Source organism: Atta colombica, unplaced genomic scaffold, assembly GCF_001594045.1.
Source record: "Atta colombica isolate Treedump-2 unplaced genomic scaffold, Acol1.0 scaffold183, whole genome shotgun sequence".
NCBI classification, from domain to species: Eukaryota; Metazoa; Arthropoda; class Insecta; order Hymenoptera; family Formicidae; genus Atta; species Atta colombica.
The window spans coordinates 514,836-525,579 of NW_017259275.1; the positions used below are offsets into that span (position 1 = coordinate 514,836).

Consider the following 10,744-nt stretch of genomic DNA (forward strand, 5'->3'; position numbering starts at 1 on the left):
TTCAAAGTAGCATGCCTTTTCCTGTACCAAGGCCACATATGGAAGTATAAAAATGGCATTTTTTTTGTTACATATAATCTCTCTGAACATTAATATCTCTGCAACCAAAGTTTTGCCGCCACTTGTTGGCAGAGCATAAATTAAATTCTTTTTGGTTTTAACAGCCAATTTTAATAATTCGTCTTGCCATTCTGTATAAAATAATTAACATTAAAAATCATTCTTATTTCTTATAAATTCGACTTATATATTATTGTGAACTTACGATATAATTCACAAATTCCCTTGACTTCTTGTATCAATTTTTTCACAGTATCTGGTAAACCGTAAAATGAAGAACAATTTGTGGAATTTGTTTCATTTTTTGCCTCTTTTGGTATTAATACATCATTAGAAAAACGTAGTTTTTTTTTTAAGCTTTTACATTCATTTAAGGATCTAGATTTAGTTTTTAAAATTGGTGAACTATTTTTATCATCCTTTTTAAAATCATTATCTTTCAAAGTATCGTCACCAAAGTTTGTGATATGCAAATACGGATACGATGCATCCATTAATTTATCTTGATGTAATACATTTTTATGCAATTGATCTGCTTTTTCCACATTTTGATTTACATTGTTTAAGTCAAATCTTGTATCCTCTTTGTAAAATGTATCAAATATATCATAATTGCTTATATTATTGCAACTCTCTGAATTAATTTCTTCCTCATTCTGTGAATCAAATTGAGCAAATATTTGATTCATTAAGGTTTTGTCCTGCCATTCATTCACGTTAGGAGACACGCTGAATGATATTTTGGAACTAGCTGTTGCATTGGTTGCAACGCTTTGCAACGACTCTTTGGAAACTTGTGCCGTCTCATTGTGTTCTTGGAAGGACTGGCGAGTATCTACTGAAACGTATAATCCATTGTCAGGTTCTATATTACATAATAACGTATTATCTAGCAGTAACAGGGACTCAATGGCACACGGCGACTTAGACCTTCCATTGTTATTCAATGATATTTGGCGGTTTTCTTTACCATCATTCAATGCTTCCATTTAACAAATTAATTCTGAAAGAGAATTTTCTTATTTATATTCATAGTATCTCATTCCATTAAATGAAATGCTAAATAATTAATTTTATACCTTGTAGTACAATATCAGACAGCAACTCTAAAAAATAACCCTTCTGATCAAACAGCTGTCACAGTTCAAATATCGTAATATCGATCACTTGACTCTCGTAATGATGTCCATATTCCGCTCTCCGTGGTGTGCGTTCAAAACCATAACCTGTTGCAATCTCTCACGACTTTGAGTGATTTATATGCACTTCTTGTAATTTCAAAAGCCGGAAAGGTCGGGTTTCTTGCGGTACGCATCCCGTTTACAGAACAAAATGCCGAAGAAGAAAACTGGGCAGAGGAAGAAGGCAGAAAAGCAGAAACTTCGGCAGAAGGAGATCAGAGCTGCCAAGGAGCAGATTGACCTGGCCAAATTTCCTTGCAACTCCGTAATGGTGAGTATTTCTCGATTGTAATTGTTATTTATAGTTAAATTATTACAGTTGTATTTAAAGTGAAATTAGATTAATTAGGTATATGCTTGAAATTGGGAGAGAGTGAAAATGAAAGTTGCAAGTCTAGTACAAGGGTGTGATCACAAATTCAAGGTATTATCATTTTATCCTTGTTGTTCACAAAGGCTACATTCCAAAACGTCCTCTCCAAGGAAAATTTTATTTGAAAAATATATAGTACAAGTAACGCATGTACTAGAGATCTGTTTTTTGTTCTTGTACTAGATTGTGTACTAGAACTCTCTTGCTTTTGTCAAATATCATACATGTATCTATCTCATTTTAAGCTCTGAAAGTGTATATACTTTAACCCTAGTAAAAAAAACTTTATATTGTATCAAATAAAATTTTCCTCAGAGAGATTTTGAAGTATATAGTCCAAATGTTAAACAAGGATAAAATAATACTGGGTATATGTGAGTGAAGTTTCTGTATGCAGTTCAGTAATAAAAAACAAACCTTAAAATAATCTACTTCATGATTCTAATATTATTTTATCTCACAGGAATGTGACAAATGCAACAAGAAGCAAAAGAGTCGTGCCTTTTGTTATTTCTGTCAGAGTCTACAGCGATTACCCATATGTGCGCATTGTGGCAAGATTAAATGCATGCTGAAGACAGGAGATTGCGTGGTGCGTCATCCTGGAATCTTCACCACAGGATTAGGAATGGTGGCAAGTAAATCTATTTATTATATTATAGAGCTGTCTTTTTAAATATTTATTGGGATATGCTATCTCTCACAAATGAAATGTTTTAGGGAGCTATATGCGATCACTGCGAAGCTTGGGTATGTCATGGAAGACGTTGTCTCACTAGTCACGCTTGTATCTGTCCATTGATGGACGCCATTTGCCAGGAATGCGAGAGAGGCGTTTGGGATCATGGAGGAAGAATATTCAAGTGTTCATTCTGTGGTTGCTTTTTATGTGAGGATGATCAATTTGAGCATCAAGCATCGTGCCAAGTATTGGAAGCAGAAAGTTTCAAATGTAATAGGCGATATATAATATATAAGGGACATTGCATTCTTATTTAATTTCCAATTGTATTTTAACGTAAATTAAAATTTCCAGGCCAATCATGTAATCGTTTGGGACAATACTCTTGTCTTAGATGTAAGACATGTTATTGTGAAGATCACGTTCGTAGAAAAGGCTTTAAATATGAAAAGAACAAACCTATTCCTTGTCCAAAGTGCAGCTATGAAACATCACAGACTAAGGATCTAAGCATGTCTAGTAAGCATTTACGTGTATATTATTATAAAATTTGTTATATTAAGTTTGATTTATTCGAATTTCTTTTATAGCGAGAAATCACAAGTTTGGTAGACAAAACCAAGGTGGTCCATCTGAATCTGATGATGAAAACGGATATAATTATGGTAAACCAAGATTCTTTTTTAATGAAAATTTATATTCATTTCTATCAATGTAAAGATAATCTTCTGTCAATGATGAACTTTGACTTACTTTTTATTCTTTTTTAGTTTTAGTTATTAGAGAAAGATAAAGTAATTCAAATTGAGATTAAAGTTAATCTGCATTGATAGAAATGAGCATTCAAGATCCTAAAAAAATTAGGAATATATTTGTTTTCATTTTTTTATATCTTTGAGAAAAGATTTTCTTTGTTCAGCAGGAAATCAGGAGTCTTGTTATGGAACTGTTAGCTACTCCAATGACAATGAAGATGATGATGATTATGATGATGATGATGATGATGAAGATGATGATGAGGATGACATAGAAGACGATGATGATGAATCCACAAGTACGGACGAAGAAAAGAAAGATACCACAATGCAAGAAATTCCAGAGAATAGTAAAAATAAAGCTTAGCATTTATTTACAGTGCAAAATAAAATATATAATTGAAAATGAAATATCAATTATCAAGTTAAATCACGCACAATATGCGAAAAGAAGTATAAGAATTCAAAAAGAGGGACAATTTCAATATTTTGTAAAATATAAATTGATTTCCAATTCCTAAGTATACATACATTTAATATGCATAATATTTAAATTTGATAATCCATTTTAAACTAGTAATAACAAATTGAGAGCAAATATAATGTTGAATATAATAAAGAAATGACCGTGAAGAAATAAACGTTGTTTATTGTACATGAATTTTATGCAATTTAAATAAGAGTCTTACAAAATCATATTATACAATCGTAACACATATACATTTAAATATACGTTATACGCGTAATGTTGTGTATTCAGGCGGGAATGCAAAAGTATGAGAACCAAGAGCATTAACACTAGGTAACAATCCAGCGTTTGGAATAATGTTCCAGGACAATGTTAACGTTACATTCTTATTTCCCCTGTAAAAATGAAAAGTAAAAAACGTATTTGCTGTGTATTAACAAAAATTGCAGAAAAACTTTGCTGTCACAATAATCAACTCTACCTGAGACCTTTGCCATCATCCCAAAAGTAATATTTCGTATTCATATTTTTGAAATCTAGAACAGCATTATCTCCACGAAGAACTATTTTATCCCATAATACTACCTGTCAACACATTATAAATTTTATTTAAAATAAATTTATATTAAAAAAAAAGGAGAATACATATTGTAAATTAAAGTTGATTAAATAAAGACATACTTGATTAAATTCATTATTTTCTGTCTGATATTCTGCTGTGAGGTATAAGAATAATTGCTTAACATTCCAATTAAACAATGGAGTAAGATGTAAAAGTTTTATAAGGTAAATATAATTTAAAATATATGAATTAAAAAAACAATAGAAAGTTGAACATGATTCTCTCAGTATAAAATATGTTATTTTACAGAACAAAATAAGTTATCTTCACTCATGATACTTTTTTTATAAAGTTATAGTGTATTCGATTTACTGACTTGACCTGACTTCAAGTCAAAGTCTATTCTTTTTAGCTGCGTTTCTTGCATATTTTAACTCTTCTTTTGTAGCTAAACAAAACAGACCATTGACTTGGAGTTGGATCCTCAGTAAATCGAATACATTATTAGAAATCTAGATGAGGTATAATTAATTATCTTTATCAATGCTGAGCTATTTTTATGTAAATTACATAAGATGATTAGATATTATATAATTTAGATTGAATTCATATAAATAAAATAATTAATAATAGACACTTATACAATACTATGTGTGAAAAGGATATCAGTTTGTAAATCAAAAGTCAAGTAACCCAAGTCGTTCTTTTCTCTCGATGCACTGTAATCTGGTACATTTTTTCTGTAAAATAAAGTGAGTTTACTACAGCAATTGCAAATATGGAAAATTATATGTAACATGCATTAATCTTGATATATTAGTTTCTCAATATTTGTATATTTAAGACAATGTAGAAAAATTTTTCTTGCACAGTACGACTCACAAATACAATATGGATCCTTTTGACAAAAACATAAGTGTGATTTAATTGAAATGAAATAAACTGTGTAATATAAATTATATGACACATCATATTTATACATTCACATTTGATACTTACACGACAACTTTAACTGTATTTAACGTAGCGTTCGCTCTGTAATCAATAAAAACTGTCGAGAGAAAACAGCAAAATGTGAGGCAGGCCGAAACGCTTAACGTATATGCCAAGATAGCATTTCCTCGTGTTAGGAACGTGTGCATTATTGTGCCGTCAATAATCGTCAATAATTATGGCGTTCCTATTAAATTAAAGCAACTCAATCAATACAGCTGTAGATCAACGAATTTCTAACTAACGCGCATTGTTTCCCTGATTGGAACTTTCAACGTCACCAGTTTACTGTTTAACGTGCACGGTCACCGGTTTACGTTCGTAAATGGATCCATACGTCGTATGCCAAGTGGTGTGCTCGCGTTTGCGAGGGAGAATTAAAAGATGCACCGACGGAAGGTTAAAATAATTTTTTCTCGATGAATTTGGGAACGCACTAAATTGGTTAAAAAAAGTGCAATGACCGTTCGCGAATCCCTGCGCGATGAGCCGGCTGATTAGTGACTTTCGAAATCTCAATTTTCCGCGTGGCACGTTGGCGGCCCTGACAGCGAGCAGACTGAAGACTGAAGTAGGTCGTATACCGTGGATGCAGCAGAGCGAGGGAGGGTTGGCGCGGCCCGGTTATTTGGACACGTTTATGGTTATCAAGTTTGACAATAAACATCGGACAGTCCTGTATGACTCGGAGTTAACGATACGTCAGCATGGGTGAGTCAACAACGAGCGATTTCTCGCTCTGTGCCATGTATTTATTCTTTAAAAAAAAAAAAAAGGAACTGAATATCGCACGCAATTATCCGATTATCGAGGTAGTTTTCCTTACGGTTTCTTACGCGAGATTCTGACGATATCTCCTTACAGGTGGGTTGCTCAGCTACTTTCGTAACCTGCTCGGTAGCCGCGAGATGCGGATCCTGATCCTAGGCCTGGACGGCGCCGGCAAAACCACGATTTTGTACAGGTTTGCATTGACAGTCTCGTTATCTCGATGACTAGCTGTCATTTGTGTTTACATAGTGCATCTAATTACTACTAACTTTTTTGAAGTTTTTTTTATATTTTAGATCTTTTTATCTTATGATTAAATTGAATTCTTACATCTTCGGCATTTTAAACATAATTTATTTCTTATTTGCTGTGTAATTACACATTAATATTATGAATATCATAAATAATATAATTTAATATAATTTATACTTTATAATTCTATGATATAAATATAAAAGTAGTAATTCTACAATGATGAAAAAAAATATATATATTTATATATATATATATTTATTCATATAAAATTTCAACTATAAAATTACTATAAACAAAGTTCTTTAATTGATTGTTTATTAGGTTACAGGTTGGCGAAGTGGTAACTACAATACCAACCATAGGGTTCAATGTAGAACAAGTTACTTACAAAAATTTAAAATTTCAAGTCTGGGATCTCGGTGGTCAAACGAGTATACGGTATGTCAAACTTGTGAAAGTTGGTTTTAAAATTTAGAACTATTTTTTTATCCTAAATTTCAATAACTCATACACATGTATCAGTGCTATCCAAGATTTAATATTATATATATCTATTATTATATATATCTACTTGATGTATGTTAGCATTTATGGCTATTGTGTCTTCTTTTTTCAATTTCCATTAAAGAAAAGAAAGCAAGGTACATGCATGAATATTGATGCATGTTAAGTTAATGTCTTGAATTATCAACCTTAGTACATGTCATTGTAATTCAAAATATATTTTAAATAAATATATTTATACTTTTAGACCATACTGGAGGTGTTACTATTCCAATACAGATGCGATAATTTACGTGGTAGATTCGGCAGACAGAGATAGAATAGGCATATCAAAGGATGAATTAATTCTCATGTTACAAGTAATATTACTTTTTGAATTAATAATTATAGTACTTTTTAAATAAAAAATCTTTATTTTTTCTATTATTTTACAACATTAATATTAATTTGTTTTAAAAAAAAATAAGTAATTTAAAATGTATTTTGTATTTAAACAGGAAGAAGAGTTACAAGGCGCGATCTTGGTAGTACTAGCGAATAAACAGGATATGGCAGGATGCCTTAGTGTCGCGGAGGTCCATCAAGCGCTTGGATTGGACGCTCTTAAAAACAGAACCTTCCAAATATTTAAAACTTCCGCGACGAAGGGCGAAGGGCTTGATCAAGCCATGGACTGGTTGTCGAATGCGCTACAGAGTAGAAAATGATCAATATTATGTCACAGTTATTTATATTTGAGCCTTACAAGAGGACTAGTCACACGACTGTCGCTCTAAATGTGTCGTCAGGTTGTCACCGGACACGTGATTTTGTTTATTTATTGTAATTATTGTATTTTAAATATTTCCTTTACAGAGCAAGAATATTTGAGGAATCGCAGTACTTTTTCATAACGGCTGAAATATATAACAATAAGGGGATCATTTTATCTTTCTATATTTAAGATAATAAACTCTTAGAGAATTCTTTCAACTTAGAATCTTTTGCACTAATAACTATTTCGTATTATTATTACTGTTACGCGTAACATTTATTAAACAATTTCAAAATAACTCGCTATTCATTTAATATTCATGATAATTGAACTTTATATGGAATTATAAAATTGTAATGAGAATACAAGTACAATATATTGCTATCAAATATACAACTCGATCACTAGACAAACAAGAATAAATTTTCGAAAAAAGTTCAAACTCGTAAAACAAGAATACTCCAAAACATTTAAATCGTATCTATGCATAATACCACTGTCTTTATTGTATTTTAAATTATTATGTAAAATTTTTTTTCAATATGAGTAAAACAAATTTAAAATGAAACTCAAAGTGGATAGGATACAAGTGCAACATTATACTAGCATTTATAAAAATTGTTACACAATATAAACGAAATAAAATTCTGTGTCGCGAAAGAATCATGTTAGTGTTAGGAATGATTTTAAGTACATAGAAATTTTATCTTGAGTTAAATTTTAGTTTAACTGAGAGATGTGAGATAATTTTTATATTCGTATTGAGATCATTTTGACCGATTAGCAGCAATTAAAATCAAATAATAGATCGGTTGATAATTTTTAATATGTTTCCCAATATGCATTTATACTTCCTGAACAACCGACTAAATTTTAATAATTTATAAGAAATACATAAATATTTCATAATAGTTCGAATAGATATTCAAATTAAATTCATTATATATAAATAATGGTAATTTCGTTTGTAGTAGGTAATAGCTTTTATAAAATGAACCTACCTATACGATGTGCGATTTTTACTACCATTCCAGTGCGCCAAATCTTTTAATTCGTTTGATTTTCGCATCCATGTCTAATCGAGATTTCACCCTCATGTAAAATATTGGACAGTCACGGCTGAAAATATATTTGAAAATAATTATTTTGGAATGTTATTCATATTTATTTTTTACATGTAAATATTAACTCAGTTAATATATATAAGAACATATTTTTATTTGAAAAGAGTATTCTATATTAATTAATACAATACTAACTTAGAGCATATAACTTCTTGATGAAGACTTCCTTGACATCTTTGGCATTCCGCCCACAATCTGGAAAACTTTTCTTCCAGTTTGTGTTGAGCCTGCAACTCATTATGAAACAGTTCAGCCTCTTGAGGTTCGCAATGCTTGCATACTGCCTTGTCTTCTCTGTCAGGTGGTAAAACAGCTTTACAGCCTAAACACGTCTCTTTTTTACGTGTGAAAGCCGCGAGGGCTCCAACTTGTGAGGTAGCGATGCATCTCGTACGCGTATGATCTCCTTTCAGGAGAAGCGACTCGGCCTTGTCGCCGAGGATAGGTTCAAAGATACGTACAAGAGGTTTCGCCAATTGATTCTCCAGATAATAGTTTGTATCTATCGGAATACTATTCTGCAGTGCATACACGGGATCTTCCGCTTTTTGATATGCCGGTGTGCCTTTAGCTGCGCTTATGAACACGTATGCCACTCGGTCACCAAGTTTCGGTGCATTTCCAGCGTCTCGTTTCTTCATCTTTGTCGCCAGTTCAACATGCGCTTGTTTTGCCGCATAATCTGTCTTTGTCAGTTCCTTCGTGATGACTAATTGAGATAGATCAATACGATTACACAAAAGATCGCTAATAATTTGTTTAGCATAATCTACAGCAGCATGTGGATTTCTATGTAATATTATATTATTTATTACTTATCTATATAATATAAATATACGAGATTAGATAAAGAGTGAAGAAAAAATAATGTACCTTTCGATAAGCAATATTTGCAAACAAGTATTCATCATATTCGCTACCAATGGACAATTATCTCGGCGCACCGTTTCGAGACCTTTACAATCCATTTTGTCATATTTATCAGGTTTCGTAAAATACAGACCAGCATAACGTTTTTTGTTGATTAAAAGATACGGAAAATACACTTTCTCAAACTCCAGCTTTATAGGCTTAATAAATTTAGATGTCACGTAATCGGCTGCTTCTTTACCGAGTTTCATTGCATCTTCTATATCTTTCACGCCAAACTTAACCATTACGGAATCGGTGTCACCATATATGACTAACGCATCGTTTTTGTATCCATTTTCTATTCGAAAGTGATCCTCCACTTCTTGCTTTGTTTGCTCTATCATAGTACGTCCATAAGCTGTAACGCTCTGCAATTTATTATATTACATTTATGAATATTTTGTATTTTTTATGATATATTTTGCAATGCTCTTTTCATTCAATGTTTTGAGAATATCGAGAACTTACAGCAGATATTTCCAAGCATGGTAATTTTCCCATCTGCGCACCTGTGAAGCCATATACGGAATTCGCCGACACTTTCAAGGCGTATTGTCTGCCATCGAGTACTTTTTGCTTTAAAGGATCAGTTTCTTGTTTTAATTCTGCTTTTGCTTTTTTTCTAGCCGCCAATAGATTCTCCAAAATCTCCGGAAGAATTCCTTTCCTTATACTATTTTTAATGAATAATGATTTACTAGGAGTTGTGGTAATCTGATCCTCCTGAATATTGAGCTCCTTCTTTTTAGCAATAGTTAATAATGTCGTATAACATAAGTTGTGTGCCATAATAATGCTAGGATATAAGGAACTGAAATCTAAGGTAGCAATCGGATCATTGTAGTAGCCACGCTTAGGTTCAATGACAGTCGCTCCTTCGAATTGTTCGTCGGTACCATGGCCTTGATGTACTGGCATCAAGTAATCGTTTTCTTTAGTCTGATGTTAATAGATATACTTAATTGCCAATATCAAATAGTTATTTCTTTCTGTAATTATGAAAATTTATTACCTTACGTAAAAGTTGAGAAACAATTTTGATTTGTTGCCCGCGAGTCAATAAGCTAGAAATGGACACTCCTGTTACTCTTGCCATTTCCATGTAGATAATAATACACATTAATTTATCTAATAATCTAAGTGGTAAGTATGCGTCCTTCAAACAGTATACAGCGAGACGTCGACGTGTCTGTGCATTTCCGTTTTGTAATCCCGTAATATCCTTATGCTGGACGTCTTCTTTTTGTTCTTGAAGAAAATGGTACGATACTGCATTTAGGGTATAAGACCTCAGTTTATAATCTCGAACCAATACCTGAAAAGTACATATATATATATATATATATATA

General features: G+C 31.9%; 5 protein-coding genes across 6 annotated transcripts in view; 2 read left to right on the forward strand and 3 right to left on the reverse strand.

Moving 5' to 3' along the window:
• LOC108686471 (helicase POLQ-like) overlaps nucleotides 1–1,195 on the reverse strand; it is a 4,755-nt gene extending 3,560 nt beyond the window's left edge. The window contains exons 1-3 of the mRNA XM_018191801.1: nucleotides 1,140–1,195; nucleotides 266–1,063; nucleotides 16–191 (exon numbers count right to left, since the gene is read on the reverse strand). Coding sequence (XP_018047290.1) covers nucleotides 16–191; nucleotides 266–1,049 — 960 coding nt within the window. The 5' untranslated portion in view covers nucleotides 1,050–1,063; nucleotides 1,140–1,195. The remainder of the gene's footprint in view (nucleotides 1–15; nucleotides 192–265; nucleotides 1,064–1,139) is intronic.
• A 9-nt stretch (nucleotides 1,196–1,204) lies between these two features.
• On the forward strand, nucleotides 1,205–3,706 carry LOC108686473 (zinc finger protein 330 homolog). Of its 2 annotated transcripts, none has more exons than XM_018191805.1 (6): nucleotides 1,205–1,512; nucleotides 2,078–2,248; nucleotides 2,335–2,566; nucleotides 2,651–2,815; nucleotides 2,887–2,961; nucleotides 3,216–3,706. In XM_018191805.1, the coding sequence occupies exons 1-6, from the start codon at nucleotides 1,393–1,395 to the stop codon at nucleotides 3,416–3,418; spliced, it is 966 nt and encodes a 321-aa protein (XP_018047294.1). In that variant the 5' UTR covers nucleotides 1,205–1,392; the 3' UTR covers nucleotides 3,419–3,706. The 2 variants fall into 2 exon arrangements, with proteins under 2 accessions (XP_018047294.1, XP_018047293.1); XM_018191804.1 differs by having other exon boundaries at nucleotides 3,219–3,706.
• Nucleotides 3,611–5,515, reverse strand: LOC108686472 (signal peptidase complex subunit 3). The gene is made up of 6 exons (XM_018191802.1): nucleotides 5,357–5,515; nucleotides 5,082–5,262; nucleotides 4,749–4,822; nucleotides 4,202–4,290; nucleotides 4,002–4,105; nucleotides 3,611–3,915 (listed from the first exon to the last, which is right to left on the reverse strand). The coding sequence occupies exons 2-6, from the start codon at nucleotides 5,222–5,224 to the stop codon at nucleotides 3,786–3,788; spliced, it is 540 nt and encodes a 179-aa protein (XP_018047291.1). The 5' UTR covers nucleotides 5,225–5,262; nucleotides 5,357–5,515; the 3' UTR covers nucleotides 3,611–3,785.
• A 140-nt stretch (nucleotides 5,516–5,655) lies between these two features.
• LOC108686474 (ADP-ribosylation factor-like protein 1) lies at nucleotides 5,656–7,519 on the forward strand. The gene is made up of 5 exons (XM_018191806.1): nucleotides 5,656–5,786; nucleotides 5,940–6,039; nucleotides 6,423–6,539; nucleotides 6,853–6,964; nucleotides 7,103–7,519. The coding sequence occupies exons 1-5, from the start codon at nucleotides 5,783–5,785 to the stop codon at nucleotides 7,310–7,312; spliced, it is 543 nt and encodes a 180-aa protein (XP_018047295.1). The 5' UTR covers nucleotides 5,656–5,782; the 3' UTR covers nucleotides 7,313–7,519.
• LOC108686475 (DNA polymerase delta catalytic subunit) overlaps nucleotides 7,224–10,744 on the reverse strand; it is a 6,426-nt gene continuing 2,905 nt past the window's right edge. The window contains exons 9-14 of the mRNA XM_018191807.1: nucleotides 10,408–10,710; nucleotides 9,864–10,334; nucleotides 9,357–9,763; nucleotides 8,619–9,272; nucleotides 8,361–8,478; nucleotides 7,224–7,294 (exon numbers count right to left, since the gene is read on the reverse strand). Coding sequence (XP_018047296.1) covers nucleotides 8,382–8,478; nucleotides 8,619–9,272; nucleotides 9,357–9,763; nucleotides 9,864–10,334; nucleotides 10,408–10,710 — 1,932 coding nt within the window. The 3' untranslated portion in view covers nucleotides 7,224–7,294; nucleotides 8,361–8,381. The remainder of the gene's footprint in view (nucleotides 7,295–8,360; nucleotides 8,479–8,618; nucleotides 9,273–9,356; nucleotides 9,764–9,863; nucleotides 10,335–10,407; nucleotides 10,711–10,744) is intronic.

Excerpts from the sequence above, each read along its gene's own strand:
- LOC108686473 (XM_018191805.1), top strand. The coding sequence starts at position 1,393 with ATGCCGAAGAAGAAAACTGGGCAGAGGAAGAAGGCAGAAAAGCAGAAA. Across the intron at positions 1,513-2,077 it reads TTCCTTGCAACTCCGTAATG|GAATGTGACAAATGCAACAA; the intron begins GTGAGTATTTCT and ends TTTATCTCACAG. Across the intron at positions 2,249-2,334 it reads CCACAGGATTAGGAATGGTG|GGAGCTATATGCGATCACTG; the intron begins GCAAGTAAATCT and ends GAAATGTTTTAG.
- LOC108686472 (XM_018191802.1), bottom strand. The coding sequence starts at position 5,224 with ATGCACACGTTCCTAACACGAGGAAATGCTATCTTGGCATATACGTTA. Across the intron at positions 4,823-5,081 it reads AATACAGTTAAAGTTGTCGT|AAAAAATGTACCAGATTACA; the intron begins GTAAGTATCAAA and ends TTTATTTTACAG. Across the intron at positions 4,106-4,201 it reads AAAATAATGAATTTAATCAA|GTAGTATTATGGGATAAAAT; the intron begins GTATGTCTTTAT and ends ATGTGTTGACAG.
- LOC108686474 (XM_018191806.1), top strand. Across the intron at positions 6,040-6,422 it reads AAAACCACGATTTTGTACAG|GTTACAGGTTGGCGAAGTGG; the intron begins GTTTGCATTGAC and ends ATTGTTTATTAG. Across the intron at positions 6,965-7,102 it reads AATTAATTCTCATGTTACAA|GAAGAAGAGTTACAAGGCGC; the intron begins GTAATATTACTT and ends GTATTTAAACAG.